This window comes from Leuresthes tenuis, unplaced genomic scaffold (genome assembly GCF_036924035.1).
Source record: "Leuresthes tenuis unplaced genomic scaffold, fLeuTen1.0.hap1 SCAF_6, whole genome shotgun sequence".
Taxonomy (NCBI): domain Eukaryota; kingdom Metazoa; phylum Chordata; class Actinopteri; order Atheriniformes; family Atherinopsidae; genus Leuresthes; species Leuresthes tenuis.
Genome location: NW_027325360.1, coordinates 27358009 through 27375429, shown reverse-complemented (window position 1 = coordinate 27375429; position 17421 = coordinate 27358009). Strand labels below are relative to the sequence as shown.

The window sequence follows — 17421 nt, the reverse complement described above, 5'->3', positions numbered from 1 at the left end:
ATGGACCCAAATGCAGACACGGAGCAAGCAGAAGGTAACGAAAACTAAACTCAGTTTATTGGGAGAGTAACAAAAAAATTGCAGCAAAGCTGGAACACCAGAAATGAAACTTGTAAAAACAACAAACACTTAAGAAAGTACAGAAGCCGAGAACGGCCGTGGATTTTTTATTTTTATCTTATGCACTGTTATCTAAAGATAACAAAATGATTAATTTGTTATCACGAGAAAACAATCATTGTTATATTGAGATAATAAGTTGTTATCAAAAGTTGTTATTAAAAAAAATCTACGGCCGCTCTCGTCTTCCGTAAGAAAGAACAAACCAGAATGTAACAAGACGCAGGAGCAGGAACAAGAACTGATGAGGAAAACCATGGATGAACTGACGAGGAAAACCATGGATGAACTGACGAGGAAAACCATGGATGAACTGGCGAGGAAAACCATGGATGAACAATGACGAAGATCTGACAAAGACTGACGAAAACCGGGAGTTTGATTATAGACGAGGGTGAAGGGTGACTGAGTGCAGCTGAGAATAACTGAACACAAGTGAAGGGAGAGCAGCTGATGACCAGGCGGGAGGGAAATTAGGAAAAAGGTCAGTGGCAAACTGAAACCAGACAGAAAAACACAAAAATACATAGACTGTAACAAACTGTGACAAACAGGGACCGAATCAAATCACATGACAGAGTCCAAACCAAAGTACTAAGGATAACTAAACCAGAACATAGAACAAATTAGACTGAAAGGCAAATAATAAATTATAACACAAAAACCATTAAACTAAAACCCTGGGAATGTAACAAACCCACAAACCAGATACTTTTTGTCATAATCCATCTGTTTTCCTATCTTCTGGCTTACCTTTTGGTCTTCGGTTTACTTCTTACTCCATAGTTACTTTGCATCATGTTTTATTCTGAAAATTAAAATGGTTTAGTTAACTTCCTGTTTTATTTTATAGTACCCCCTTATGTTTGCTGTAGTAATGACTTCCTGTGTTGCACTTGGTTTCTGTTGCTAATTGCCCAACCTGTTGTTCATTTCCTACATCACTCCTCTTGTATATATTCTCCTCGTTTTTCCTTTGATCTCTTGCCTCTTCATTGCATTGCATTGTGTTGTGGAGCTGTAATCCTGTGTCCCTCCATGAGTCTCCGGTAGTTTCTGTCAGCCTGTCAGTGGTTTCTTTCTTTTGTTTTTTGTACTTTCAGTTCATAGTTTTGCTAGTGTTGCTCCAGCAGCGGTTTAGCTTAGTTGACAAACCAATTGTTCACTTCATCGCCTGTCTTAGCCTCCTTAGTCCTGCATTTGAGTCCTCAACCTCCCGCTCCTCCACAATCCCTGACACTTTTATTGTTGAAGTAGAAGTGAAAATAAGCAGTCTCAAATATGGAGCTGAACACAAGTCACTCGCTTAGGACACAGATTTCTAACTCCTCCACCCATCTGATTTCTTTATAGGGACTACTGCACCATAGAATGATGTTTTCCTATCACTGTTTACTATTGTTGCATCTAAAGGAATACTAGCAACGTGCAGCTGTAAAGGAGTACCCTGTGCATTGAAAAATTATGGTAAAGAAGTGCCCTTTCTTTTGAAAGTTGTACTCCACTAGCAATATAGTTTTTAAAGAAGACTGGTAAACTTGATAACCTGTGTTATTATATTTATTAAAAAGGTTTCAAGCTGTGTTTATCCTTTTCATGATTAGCCAACAGTTACAGGTGAAACTGTTAGATCAAGCTGCATTATGGGAGTTAAGGGCCACATGTCAAAACATGTCTTTCATTTTGCCTTCGGGCGCCATAACAACAACCCCCATCTCTAGAAAATCCTGTGTGTCTTTCAGTCCCTATCTGACTATCTGAAGGCACAATCAACTCTCTCAGCTCAATTTCCTGCCAGTGCACACTGTCATGACAAACACACAGAAATACCTGCACGTACATCTATGCACACTCACAGGCAACAAAAGGTAATGTCAGCAAAGAGCAAAGCCTGCATGCACTCATAAAGTAGGAAATGTTACAACTCTATGTGACATCTGTTTGTGTGTGTCAGTCAACATGAGGACAGTGCAGAGAATCAGTTAAGATAATCAGTCTTGTCTGAAGTGTCTTGTGTTTGGAGACATCCCTGAGTGCATGTGTCGGTTTGTTTGGACTATGCAAAGCAGTTTTTGAGATGAATTAGACATTTTTTCTTGGTTGTTTATGCTTCGCTAAGTAAATTTAATTGTCTTTTGAATTAATTTTATATAAGTTCACTTATTGGGCTGCCATTTCTACAATCTAATTTCAGTGCATTATGCGTCAGACATATACTATCCTTTCTTCTTTCCTTCACTCATGTTGCATACGATATTACATTTCCTTATAAATTCTTCTGTTTTGCTTCCTCAACCTTATGTCTTGCACTCTTTTCTGGACACAACAAATTAGCTTAATACGGCAGACTTATTATAACCCTAAGCAGATCCAAGAAATAATGGAGTCACGAGACACAAAACTTATGCATTCATTTGTGCATTTTTGTAAGTTGGATCAATACTGACATTATTTGTTTTAGATCTGATCATATGGAAATGTCGGAATACCAGTATTGAATTATGGGCATGGTTCGACATGTCTGTATATGATGAATGAAAAGACATGCATTTGCAGTAAACTCATACCCCCCCATTTCTTCCCCGTGCTACAGTCCATGTTTAATTTTCTGCACTGATATACCAGCAGGTATTCACTGACAGGCGCTTAGAGAAGAGTGTAGAGAGGTGATTTTATGACAGTGATTTGTTTTTCATATTCTCTCAGTTTGGTCTTTGGTGTACTCTCTCACGGTATAGCTTGGCAACACACTTTGGCCCTCCAGGCGAAAACACTGCAGATGCCACCAGACGCCAGATTTCCTCCTCTCCAGAGGAAGGATGAGGCTATTTTGCATATTCCTCATACCTTGCAGATCTTCTGTTCTATTTTTTTTAGCAGTCATTATACAAATCAGTATTCTATCCAAGGCTGCTGGCTGCTGGGCCTGTAGTGAAGTTTTGATCTGTCATCTTATAAATCACAAAGACTGACTGTTGTAGCACCAGTTAGAGGAAATCTGTAAGCTGGCTTGTATTTTTGGGTGTCTTAAGAAAGGGGGAAAATGTCCAATTACTTGTGTAACAAACACACCAAAGAGATCAGCTGTCACTATGGCTGCTCTAATGAAACATGCATGCATTAATAGCTCATGGAAGCCATGAACAGAAACAACATTTCAATCTAGCTTTTTTGACTTCAAAAAGAAAAAAGTGATACTTTAAAGCAATGCTTCAACTTCCAAAACGACAGATACAGACAGAGAGGACTAGCTGAAGGAGATAAAGGTGATGGACGGCATCTTAAGTGGATATATTACTCTAGTGTAACTGTGTCATGACAGGGAGGATTATAATATGACACAGAGCTGCTTGGTAGGCCTCAAACCACTGACTGACACACGTCTGTGATATTTATTAATGGCCTTACCAATGGAAGACGGATAAGTCAATCAGGCTGAGTGAAAGCATGTACTGCATTGACAACTATAAATTCTACATAAGCTTTTCGCTGCAGTGCAGCAGATGTCTGGGGACAGCATAGTTTTTGGGGGTGGTGGGAGAGCACATCTGGAGCACCACCTGAAATTGGTATCAGACTGGTCACCACTGTTGGAGCTGAAATGAAGTGACCTGAAGTAGTCTTTCGCACATCCATTGCGCTTTTAGAAAAAAAAAAGACTTCCTTGTTAACCTGCCGCTGTTCCTTGCTGTAATTCACACATGCCAAACATTGGAGGATCAGCCCATGATCACTGTGTCTTTACACATGTTAAGTCAGCGTGGAGGATTCAGCTAATAGAACAAAAAATCACTGGTTTTAATCACCTTTGTGATTTCACATAACATGATGCAAACAAAGGCAAACAAAGGCGCGTCAGTCCTGGCTTGTGAAAGAGGGTTTGTTGGAAGAGGCCAGTAAACAAATACAGTACATCATCATTACTATTATCAATAATAATAATAACCTTTATTTATACACGTAATCTCATTAAGACAGAGTCTCATTCTCAGGAGATACCTGTTTCAAACTATTTCGAACAATTCAACCAACTGGTTACAAACAAACATAATCATCAATACAATACATACAATGTTTGAATAAAAAGTACCAAATTAAAAGCACCAGAAAGTACTAAAAACAATTATGCTTTTTCTATTTTCTTTAGAAAAAATTTCTTAATGGGATCAAACTTGATGGCTTCAGATCCAGTTATAGCATGTTATAAGTCAAAAGGGAAGAATGAGAAATCCCTTTTGGCAAAGTTTAGTTCACACTGAGAGAACACTGAAGGTAACAAAGGACTGTAAGCGAAGGCTTTAGCTGCTCGGTCTGTGTGACATGTGGGAAGATGGTGGTGGCAGACCAAGGATGGATTTGTAAATGAAATTTTAGCAATGCAAACGCCTGCGAATGGATACTGATGACCAGCTAACCAGAGAGTACAAAGAGCAGCTGTAATTGAAGGGTTTACAGCCTGTTAGCAACCTTAGCGCTATATGCATCCAGTGTCCAATATCTGTAGAAAACTGGCAGAGGTGTTCATGTAGTTAATGTCACCATAATAAATAAGGTGAGAGGAGCCAGAGAAAAACCCTAGTTTTAGTTTCTTTAAATATTTACAGTTCACATGACTATGAACTGTATTTGCAGCGCCATAAAGGGTGAACTTTAATTGGCTTTAATTATGGCTAACTGACCTAATATAATTGATCATGGCTGTCAAAATGAAAATTTCAAGTCTATAAAAAATGAATCTATAAAAAAGTACCCGCTTTTTTAAGAAAGACTCAATGTTTCAAACTGACAATCATGGTGCTGCTGATCTGCATCTGATCTGTCGTTTGACGTCTGGTCCACCAAAACCAAAAGTCGCAGGAGTTTAAATCTCGGCTACGTCCCAAACTAGACCTGCTTCAAACTTATTTCCAGTTTGATTTGATTAAGTGTATCCATGTCTTTAGGAATATGCCATCTTTCATCCTCCGTACAGTGAATGCTCTGTCATTAAGTCCATTGTCAGGACTGTTTAGTAGCTTTATCTTTGCGTGCATGTGGGTATAAGTGTGTGTGTGTTATATCAAAGCAGAAACAACAGATATATCAGGTTGTTTGTATTTTAGGATGGTGGTTGGATCTCTGGCATGCTGTATTTGGGTATAAAGTACAGTCAAGTGTTTGATCTCATCTGACCCAGACACAACACCACACTCACCACACACACAGATACACAACTGCTAAAGACCACTGGGCTGATAGTCTTGGGTGGTGTATGAAGTCTACAGCATACGTGTGGTCTCTCATAAGCGCACACAAACTCAGTTTGACCACATGATGTACGTGCATCATTTTCTACTTGCTTTCTCTCCCGTTTGTGTCTTCTTCTCTGCCTTTTTTTCCTTCCCAATCTTTCTTTCTCTTCCTCCCCGTCATCATCTCTGCCTGGCGTTAATGTGGGAGTGATTGAGGAGGGCTGTATGAGCAGGCTGACAGAGCTCATCTCTGGCACATGATGCATGGCTTCCCTGGGCCTCCCCGCTGCCCCATTACACCCTGATTAATTGGCCCTGCTTAAGTCAATAACTCATCCGTTAAAAAACAAAAAGCACCAGTGGAGAGGAGGAGGAGTAGATGGAGAGAGATAATGAAGGACACAAAAGTAAGCAAGAAAAAGTGAGCAGAAGCAAGAAAAAGGGGGAAGGAAGGAAGGCTATGGAGGAGATAAATAAATTGGCTGAAAATGCTTCAAATGCACTCATTCATAAGCTTGCAAAAGCAAATACTCATGCCTCTTTCAAGAAAAACTAATACATTTGTTTGTTATAGTAGCACACTACTGAAAATGCATTTCTTTAAGTATCAAAGGATCAGTGGAAGTTGAGAGGTGGCTCATTTTGCTGGTAATACAAATGTGAAAAGTATTGTCTCATTGCTAACTTACCTACAATTTCCAGCCATGTCAGTAGGAATGGTGTCAAACTGTTGTCAGTCATTAGCGTGAGCGACAAAATTTGATCGCTCCTTGATTTGTTTAGTTGATTCCTATTTGATGGTTACAATGCTACAGTAATGTTTATGTTTATGCATTTAGCAGACGCTTCTATCCAAAGCGACTTACAGGTAGGCATGTAGGCTAAGGACCCCTACTGGAGGTAGTACCTTTCATGCAGGGGATTTGAACCTGGGTCTCCCACATGGAAGGTGGCAATCATACTACTATACCATACCACTACACTATCCAGCCCCTGCCCCTGTTGCCACTGTTGATGGAGCCAGGTGACTTGTGCTTATCTCAGATGACAGCAAGTTAGAGGAAATAAAAATCAGTGTCAAAGCATGTTCTCTTTGTGTTGATGTAAACACTGCATGATTGTGGGTATATGGGATATACAGCAAAGCACAATCTGAATATGTATCATTCTGCTTGGTAGCACTCTTTGCCATGTTTTGGCCAACAGTGTGACACACTCCTTCACAAATTCAAGAGTTGTCCCCAGAAAACTCTAGAAATGCCTGACAACAGTTTAAATAATTTCAAATCATTGCTGACCATTGCTGCCGTTATTGTATGACTAATAATCCAATGCATACGTAAAAGTAAGACCTACTTTTTTTCAGCCAACAGTTTATTTACTATTTTTTCTTGGTATTCTCCATCAGCAGCCTTTCTTAGTTTTAAAGAAGTTTAAAGTCTGAGTAAAGCAAATTCAGCGGTTTGCATTGGAAGTGTCTTAGATACCAATTCTATGATGTAGGGGAGTAGATATTTAAGGAAACTAAATATCTTCAGAACTGAATCAAGCTGTGGTCATAGCTTAACTGGGCCATCTAAATAAACCACTATTCACATAACCGTTTACATGCATGGGAATGGTATTTGTTATAATTGGCTTTGATCTTAGACATTATAAATTCATATTCTGTATTTTCCTAAATAACCTATGTTCCTAGCTGGTACTTTTCCACTCTGCTCATACTGCACAACAGATGACCTTAAATGGTCCAAGACCTTAGAAGGACATAAACAACTGGGTCAGACAAAACATCTCTATTAGGGCAGATAGGTCTGGTCCATTAGATCCACGCCTAAAACAGCACTCACACACACACACATTGTTTATCACATCCAAAGAACACAACAAGGACAGCAGCTGGCCTGAGCTTGTCACCCAAAACTGGCCAATTATACTCTGACAAGTGTGAATACAACTTCTGTGAGATAAAGCTGAATATAAATATAACATGTTTCCGGATAACGGGGCTCGGCCTGACGGATTTCCTGCGGGAGCTCTGGCACTCCGAGTCCAGCGCTGCAATATACTCTACTTGTGACCACTAATAAATACTTTTTTAATAAACGATTTCTCCAGCTTGTTCTCGGGCTTCCAATGAAAAAACCGGGCTAACAGTATTGAAATATCGACCAACGTCCATCTAACACCGCAATGCTGTGGACTTACAGTTTCTGTAGCCAAATTTACACAAACATTTCTTTTAAGTTATTTTAAAGCTAAGAAAGGCAAGGGCAACCTGGTGGTCCTGTGGGTGGACCTCGCCAATGCTTATGGGTCCATACCACATAAACTGGTTGAGGAGACTCTTCACACGCACCATGTCGGCAACAAGATCAACAACCTCATCTTGGATTACTACAACAATTTCCAGATGAGGTTGACCTCTGGCTCCGTTACATCTGAGTGGCATAGGCTTGAGAGGGGAAGTATAACCGGTTGCACCATTTCTGTAACCCTTTTTGCCCTTGCCATGAACATAGTGGTGAAATCTACGGAGGTGGAGTGTCGCGGGCCATTGACCAAGTCTGGAGTGCGGCAGCCACCGAGCCATGTATGACCTGACCGTGATGACATCATCAGTCCCTGGTAGCAGGTGGATCTTACAAGGGCTTCAGAGACTCATCTCTTGGGAAAGGATGAATTTCAAACCAGCTAAATCAAGCTCATTGGTCTTGAAGAAGGGAAAAGTCGTGGACAAGTTCCACTTTAAGATTTCTAAGATCACCATTCCAACTCTGTTGGAAAAGCCGGTCAAGAGCTTGGGGAAACTATTTGACTGCAGCTTGAAGTGGATACAGCCTCCATCCACAGAACCTGTGGTGATCTAGGAGTCTGGCGTACCAAGTTTAACAAATCTGGGTTGCGTGGTCGTTTCAAGGCGTGGATCCACCAGCATCCCATTCTTCCCAGGGTTTTGGACACTGCTACTATATGATGTCCCAATGTCAACTGTGGAAGTTCTGGAGTCAAAGATCAGTTATCTGCGAAGGTGGCTTGGTTTGCAGAGGAGCCTGAGCAGCGCTGCCTAGTACGGGTCTACTAACATCCTTCAGATCCCCTTCAGTGGCCTCTCCAAAGAGTTTGTGGTGACACCGACGAGAGCGGCCATGCAGTACAGAGACTCTAGGGACCCCAAGGTGGCAGCAGCCAGCATTGAGGTCAGTACAGGCAGGAAGTGGAGTGCTGCCAGAGAGCTACAGGTGGCAGAGGCACGGCTGAGACAGAAGGCCCTTATCGGGATGGTGGCTAGAGGGCGATCAGGCCTGGGCTTCTTTCCAAACAGTCAGGTGGGCACAGCCATAGGAAAAGAGCGACAGGGGGAAGTGCGTGCAGGTGTACTCAGACAGCAGGGAGCCTGGAAAAGGTGGGAGAATATGCAGCAGCGGAAGATCTCATGGCCAGATTTGTGGCTGGCTGATAGCTACCGTATCAGTTTCCTGGTCCAGGCTGTCTATGACCCTTGCCAAGCCCAAGAAACCTTCACACCTGGGGCAAGAGTAAGATACCTGCCTGCCCCCTGTGTGCTGGAAGAGGATCTCCTCAGACACTGCCCCAGGTGTATTCTGTGTATTCTGTTGTGTTTACTTCCTGTGTCATACCTGGATTGCCTCACCTGCTGTTCATTTGTAATTTACTCCTCAATATATTTACTCCTGATTTTCTGTTGTTCCCTATTGGATCATTGCATTTTGTTCTGTTTCCCTGTGAATTCTCTGTTGTTGTTACATGTCTCAGTTTTATTGATCAAAGCCTCGAAGTCCGTCAGCTTGTCGCTGAGTTCCTCTTAGCCCTGCATTTTGGCCAACCTCTGCAAAATCCATGACGCTCAGTAGATTGATTGCAAAGCCATAGTTAAAGAGAGGTGAGGACCACCGCCAACATCAGCCTAATTTTTTTAAAATGTCACCAGTAACAGCTCTCTGCCTCTTCTGTTAAGAGTACACATGCCTTATTAGCTGAACAAACTCGCCAATAAAATCTAAGCTGCAAAATTTATCAAGATATCTATCTATCTTATTTATCAAACACTGCAGGTGTTTGTTTTTTATCTAACATCTACGCAGTTCTATTTAAAACTTCAGCTATGTTTGAACCATTAGTGTGCTTACTTTAAGCTGTTCTGACATCTGTCTATTAACAACTTCACAGGACACGCCTCCAGTGTCTCAGAGCATAGAGAACTGTTTTTTTGTGATTTTTAAACCTAACTTTAGATATTTGGTAAATGTTTTGTTCCCTTATGTTTGGCTGAGTCATCAATAACATGTTTCGCTAAAGTGACACACTTTACTTACTTTACTTTTACATATTTACATATCAGTGCAACTGAAATAGCTGTGCCCTACCAAGAGACACCACTTTTTAGTTCAGTGTTATTAGCTACAGTTTCTATAGGCAACTGACCTTTGGCAAAATAGAGATTGGTATTGCTTTGGTTTCTATTTGGTACTAAACTTAGACCGTGACGACAATGTGATGATAAGGCAAGTACACTGTTACTTTGCTCACATGCTGTAAATTTAAGGTTAGTCAGCTAAATGCCTGCTAAGAAATGGAGAATAATAGGTCATTCTCTGTGCCGACATTTTGGCTTGTTACTGCAGGAAAAGCACACGTGGAGTTCTAAATGTGAAAAACAACCATGTTTCATTTAGTAAATCCCACTATCTCTGTGCTTTGCATGCTGACTCACATGTCATGCAACACTAGATCTGAATCATTGTTAACACAATTTATTTCACATGTGTTTTCTCTACAATAACAAGTCACAATGCCTGATGTTCAAACACTGGGGCTATGGCTGAATCACTCCCTGGATACTAGCTTACGCAGCTATTCAGCTGCAGACCATAGATCACAGCCCTGGAAAGCAGATTACACCTAATCACCACAGACACTTAGATCACTGTTCTGATCAAATAACAGCTCAGCTGTAATGTCAACACGTACACGCTCAGATATCCTCTTGCTGAGCGATGGATTTGAAAGCAGAGCCTCTGTTATCTTTGTTATGGTTTAGAGAGTTGACATGTTTGACAGCAGTGAACGTAAGTAGCAGTGTTATGACATGTCTGAGCGACCATGAAAAAGGCCAAATACTGTAGGGCCCGGGCCTGAACTGCTCTTCACACTAGCCCTGACATGACGGAGATAAGAATGAAAAAAACACGATGAACTGAACTGATCTCCTCCATTGTCTGTGCACTGAAGAAGCTTTTATTTCAGATCATCCTTGGATTTACATGCTTGATGAATGTGTTTGCTTTAGTGTGTTTAGGAGACAGACACGAGGAAGACTGAGCAAGCTAGTTGGTCATCATTCTATCGCATCTCCATCTCCCACTGTACAGTCATGGCCATCTTTTAATCTTCACCCTCCAACAGATAAAGCAGCCAGCCTGGCTCCTTCCTGCACAGCACACAGATATGGCCTATATCACACACTAGTTCTCTGTCTCTGTCACACACACACACACGCACAGGCAGCGCAAAGCTGTCACAGCACATATATGAGCCTCGCCTGGCCTCTGAGGAAACACGGCCGAGCTCCAGTCATAAATAATAATGGGATTGGCTACATGACATGTTGAGTGATGGGGCCCCTCTCAGAACTCATTTACATGGCTTTGTGTAGCAATCATTGGGCCCCTAATGTAGCGCTAAGCAAATGAGCCTTTCGGAATATTGTGCAATTTATCGCAAGTCAACTGGCACCAGGCGGGTGCTCTATAAATCACACTCGAACACATGCCCCCAGTGACAGCTAAATCAACATGGAGTAATTGCTTTGAAACGTGGAGGAAGCAAGTAGGCAGGCTGGACAAAGCAGTGGGGTTGGATTTGGTGGTGGTGAGGTGCTGTGTTGCTAACCTTACTGTGACTCTGGAAATGTATCAAACAGATGTTTTGGAGAATTGTAGGAACCTTGAGGGAGAATGAATTAAAGCAGACCAGAAGAAGAGTAGACTCCCCTGATTGACCAGCAGAGGGAGTGACAGCTGATTGGAGAACACTTAACACACGCAAGCACTAGTAGAAAGATGGTAAGCTTGGAGACGACTCAGTGAATGGTCATCAGCTGCTGTGAATGAGTAACTGAATTTGGGGTGTATGTGTGCGTGTGTGTGTGAGCGTGTGTGGAAGAGTCTGTTTAAAGCTGTCAGCACTGGTTTGTGAACGTGTGTGTGTGAGAGTGAGTGAGCAAACACAGTCCTGTCCATCAGTGTCCATTACCCTGACAGCAAGTGAGATTAATGACCACAGGGTCAAAGAGAGACACACCACCCCGCCCCATGCCAAAGCGCACACACACACTCAGACACACACAATCACATACAAAGATAATGAAAATAGGTATGTGATCCCAAATACACAACACTGAAATGCAAATCCACACACACACACACACAAGTCAGTACAAGCAGAAATGGCAATGAAAAAACACATGGCGTCAAAATGAAACAGATTTCATTGCTTTTTGTTTTTAAAGCTCAAGAGTTTAAAACAACACCTACTACTTTTTATGATGTAATTCACCAAGAGGGAAACAAAACTGCACTATTTTTGTATCTATCAATTGTTTGTTAAATGAAGCTTTTTTTAATAGCTATTTTTGGCCTGATTGGAAGAACACTCAGTGGCTTAAGAAACCATTTCATCACCTTCATCTGTTCAGTTGGCAGTCATCCAGTCAGCACTGACCTACAACAGCATTAAAGTTCCTGTCTTTAAAATTTTGGGTGATTTATCAGCAGAAATTCAGTTGTCAGAGCAGTGGTTCTCAACCTGGGGTCCCTGACTGCCAATATTAAATTTGCACTTTTACAGAACCACTGACCTTCAGATTGGCAGATGACCACTCTGACCAAAACAAAACCAAAGAATGGCTGCAGGTTCCTAAATCAAATATGCAAAGATGCTGTTCTTGTACAAACCAGAGAACAGAATTAGAAACATGTGAAATAGGGAGCAACAAACATTTCTACTACAAATGAAAGACGTTGCAGACTATGTGCATGCATCTGATTCCCTGAAGTCCTCATAAATAAGAAAAGGCATGGATGGGGGAGGTTGGATGGAGCAGCAAAGTGCTGTGCTTTCACCCATGGCTTCAATCAAGCTCAATATATATATTCTGTCAGTAACACAACAACACTTTTCTATGACCGTTTTCTTACTTCTTGGTTGGGTTTAAGCATTAATGTCACTTGGTTAAGATTAGAAAATGATCACGGTAAGGTTTATAAACCATCTTTTTAACAATCAGACCATCATGGATGCAGTTTTTACCTGTCACAGGGAGTTGCTCCCAAGACCTTAAGACCATCAATATACTGCTTTTTCACCACATGTAAGCAACTTGCTCCGTTGCGAGTGTAGATGTTAACATACTTGCCTTATTACTATGCCTGCTTCAGATTAATGAATCATTAGCAGGTTTGTGCAGAACTTTACAACCTTTTAAAGGGATCCTTTTAATCTGAATCTAGTGTGTTGAAGCAGGGAAGCATCTAAATCCTGCAGGACAGCGGCTCTCGAGGACCGGATGTGGACATCCCTGCTTTAAGGCTTGAGAACTTAGAATTTGAGGAACCTGCACGAATGACACAGCAAACAATACGTGAGGCAGCCATGATAAATGCTGGTATCTGTCACTAAAAGCAAGTATATTCCAGGCTAGAGGTTTCAGAGATTTCACACATATTCACAATCACTTTTTTACTTACCATCAGTTTTGTCAACCGACATATGAGCACGTATTGGGGGAAAGTGGTGATGGTTCAAACACAATGATTATTACCTGAAAGAAACAAGTCGGAGCACTGTAAGAAACTTTTCTTCTCTTGATTTATCTTTGCTATCACTGATTCCTTGTGCAGCCATTTTCTTCCTTTTCTTTAGCTGTGTGCCCGTATCAAAACCTATCAAAAGTCCTGGTTAAAGTTCGGAAGCTGGTCAGGCTTAGGGAAGATGACATGTTTTAGTACTCACTATTTTTCATTACCTGGTAAGGTACAGTATGGTTTAACTCAGCATGTCTCTTCCCTACTTTATTTTTCCTCTGCAGGAAAAATAACTATGTCCACCAAATGTGGACGGGATCAGCTGTTTGTCATTGCAGCATGTGTGAAGCTGTCACAACAAAAAGACAAGACCCAAATTCAGGTGGTTGTAATTTCCAATTTAAGCAGTTAGTTTTCACTACATCGTACACAGTGAGCTTTTGATTTATTTATCTTTTTTTGGCCACAGAATGAATCAAAGACTATTATACAAAGACTCCTTTAAGCTCTGTTTTGATGTTATTCATTTTCTAATACACATGTTTATTCAGCTCTCGCGTGTCTCATTAAGTACAGCTACTTGCAAACTTTCCTGTTTGCTTCTCGGCCAGCCTTTGTCAAAGGAAGTCACTTTCAACAAAACACCTCAACGTCTCCGTTATTAATGATGCAGGCCACTCAGTGATCTTAATTCCATTTGCATAATGAGCCAGAGCTGATAAGCTACTCATCAGAGCTAATGGAGTGGTTTTCATTAATTAAAACATCTCATTCCCACTGCAGCCTTCATTACTGCGCCAGATGGTTGCCATTACACTGCTGTTTGTCAGTCAAAGACTTGACACCACACCATAAAGGGCTTGTTAATATTACTAACAGAGCGGTGATGGTGGCCGTGGGAGGGTGGGTAGTACATGTGTGAATTAGTTTTGGAACATATTTTCCCCTCCAGCAAAGCTTGATTAGATCAAATGGGAAGTTTGCTGGATGTCCGACTGGCTCAGACCACCCGCAGCACCATTTGCATGCAGATTGTCATGCTGATACACATTTATCCAATTTTTGAGTCTTGACTATAATATTTTAAGCATAATCATATAACCTTTACCAGTCCTATGAACCACCAGTACCATACCATTAAAACATGAATCCAAAGAGGTGTTGTTGCTTGGAGATAATGAACTTTGGCACCATGCATGGTTGATTTTTGTCCCTGCTGTGAACTCATGAACTTCACCTTGGTCAGCTTAAGCTAATTTAGACCTTTCACTCTCATCTATTTTCAAATTACCCAGTAAAAGGGGTGACAGGAGTATTACATTTAACTAGGAGCACAGAAATGCCTAAGTCAACTTTATCTGGGTACTGTTTTAAATCCAGTGTTGCCCTTTGTCAAGCAATACACACTTATCGGAATCAAGATTCAATTTTGGTATAGTATTAGAAGAAGTTCAGAGTGGTTTTACATGTATGAATTGCAACTAGCTATTTTTCTTCTCATGGAATTTGATTAAATTTTAAGCCTGTGGTGTCCAGGTTCAACTAAGGTGTAGTGAGACTGTATCACGTGATTGTGACATTTTGAGTTTGAGTTCAGACTACTTCACATTTCCTCTTTGTCTGTCATTGACATTAAAGTCATCCCTCAGTGTGTTAAAACTGAGGGAGAATTGCAACAGCACAACTTCAGTCTGAAGCGTGTTGTGGGGCCGATTCTTTCATTGGAAGCCCAAGAACAAACCGGAGAAATCTTAAAGCAAACAAAAGTATGGCAGCGCTGGACTCCGAGTGACAGAGCTCTTGCAGGAAACCCGGCAGTTCGAGCCCCGATATCCGGAAACAGTTCATATTTATCTTCTTCACATTTATCTTACAGAGGTAGTACTTACACGCAACCAAGTATTATTGGCCAGTTACTAGTGACATGAACAGGCCAACCACCATCCTCGTCGTGGTCTTTGGATGTGATAAACAACGTGTGTGCGTTGTTTTTAGGCGTGTATCTAATGTAACAGACCTATCTGACAAGACAGAGGAGCTTCATCTGACCCAGTTATTTAGTCTAGTTATGCTATCTTAAAGTCTTGGACCATTCAAGGACATACATTGTGTCGTATGAGCAGAGTGGAAAAGTACAAAATAGGAACATAGATTATTTAGAAAAATACATAATATGAATACCTAATGTCTAAGAACAAAGCCAATTATAACAGTGTGTTCACAGAAAGACTGAAGCACAGTTAGGTCTTCATTTTATTACACAGAGGATCTTTGATGCAGTTTAATCTGAAGGCGAGTTATTTCATCATGGAAAAAAGGTAAAATCTTTCTACAGCTGAATTCACATTTATGAGAGATTGCTATTTCTATAAGAAAATGTAGCAACGGTAGCTGCTTCTATTATACCTACATTATTGCAAGAATAAAAAGTATTTCCCCAAATTTTCCAGTTTGGGTGGTAGTCTTAATTAGGTGGTGCTGTTACTATTGCTTTCCACCAGCAGCGTGGCTCCAGGGATGGTTGATCAACTTTTGGATTGAATTTTATTGACACTCAACAAAGGTTGGATTGAAAAATCTTGTTCAGATACTCTTCTAGCCAGAACCTTCTCAAATAAAATGGTCATTGCTTCCTACCTCACGTTCCATCTTTTCGCAAAACTAATAAGATCCCTGCCACTCTTAGCTGTACATTGTGGTTAGTGCACATTAGAAAACTTTAGTATGTCCTCACAGTAAGCTAGGACTATACACTCAAACAACAAACTTGCTAATGCACTTTTATAGGTTTGCTACCTATAAAAGTGCGTTAGCAAGTTAGTTTATCTAAGTAGAGCCTCAAAAGCTGTTATAATAGCATTCAAAGAAGTCCAGCTTTAAAACAAGGTCATCATACGTAGAGAAAAACTGAGGTTGAAAGATCAAATGCAGAGGGCTGTGAAAGTCAACAAGAAAACGTATTAAAGTAATCTCACTTTAACAATTTTCAGACCATTTGTGCAGTTAATAAAATAATTCCTGAATTGATTCCTAATTCAGTCAGTTCTAGTTAGTAATGGTACTGTGATGCAGCACAGTATTGTTTGCCAGTCCCCAATGCAAAGCAGGAAAAATAAGTCACTTTAAACGACTTCTAAGTGTTTATTACATAGACTAACAAAAATTATTGCAAAAGACGAACAATGTCAGAGGAAAATAACTGATGCATCAGTCCTAACCAAATGATAATACAGTTTGATTTACCTGAAGATGTTAAACACTGTAGTCTCAGTTAAAATCTGCAGCCTCTAACCATATCAGGTAAACCTCTGCTACAGGGGCCACGTTATATCAGTGCAAAAAAGATGCACTGTTTTTTATGTTGCTTATGCTTGCCTTTGCCTTTTTTGTTGAGGAAATTGAGGTGTCTAAGTCTTGCATCACCATGTGCTTTCAAATAACATGCTGACATTGCAGCATCAGCTTAGTGACAAATTGGTGGTGTCAACTTCTCTGGGCTTGGAGGCATCTGGGATGGACTATAGACAGATTAGTATTTAGGTTCTCTTTTGCAATTGTATTCTTCTTTGGAACCAAAGATGAAAATGATTGACTCTTTCTGTCCAAAAGCCAGGCTCCGTGATGGTCAGTGCCTTTGAAAAGCTCATTTACACTTCTGTGATGGCAACATTGATGCAGAAAAGTGCAGAGATTTTAGAGCAACATATGTTGCATTATCACCAACATTTTGAATGGGTTGTGGCCCTGAATTGCGAAAATTCATTAGTATTAACAAATTAAATTAAGTTTTAAGAGGGACTTTTTCTGATGCTGGATTGCAAGCCTGCAATTAATCACAGAAGGTCATGCATTTAATTGTGAGTAAAACTGAGCTTGCTTGACAGCTCAAGTTTTCTAAAAAACAATCGTAAGATAAATGAAAATGGTACAACATTCACTTATCTGCCAATGATTTGCATCTTCATGTATGTGATTGGTCAGTGTAGCATTTTGTCAGATCACCATGCTGATGTTCCCTCACAGCAAAACTTTAACCCAAGAAGCTCTCTCACACAGCACTCAAGTCAGTCTGAATGCAGCTTCGGCCTCTCTCTTCAGGGTCTCTTGGACAGGACAGATGAAACATTGAATATGCCGTTGACAAGCAGAGTTTCAGGGATCAAACCATGAGATTCTGTTTAACTATCAGGCCTGAAAGCAGACTTCTCCCAGGATGCAGAAGGAGAAAGACAGCTGTTAAAGGC

The 17421-nt window shown here is 40.7% G+C and overlaps 1 protein-coding gene across 1 annotated transcript; it reads left to right on the top strand.

The window, feature by feature from the left end:
- Window positions 1–9181, top strand: LOC140309257 (uncharacterized). Its single transcript, XM_072387072.1, is given in 7 exon segments — window positions 1–34; window positions 7610–7937; window positions 7939–8182; window positions 8185–8306; window positions 8308–8849; window positions 8852–9019; window positions 9129–9181. Coding segments are annotated over 7 exon segments (1491 nt in total).
- Window positions 9182–17421: the final 8240 nt, after the last annotated feature.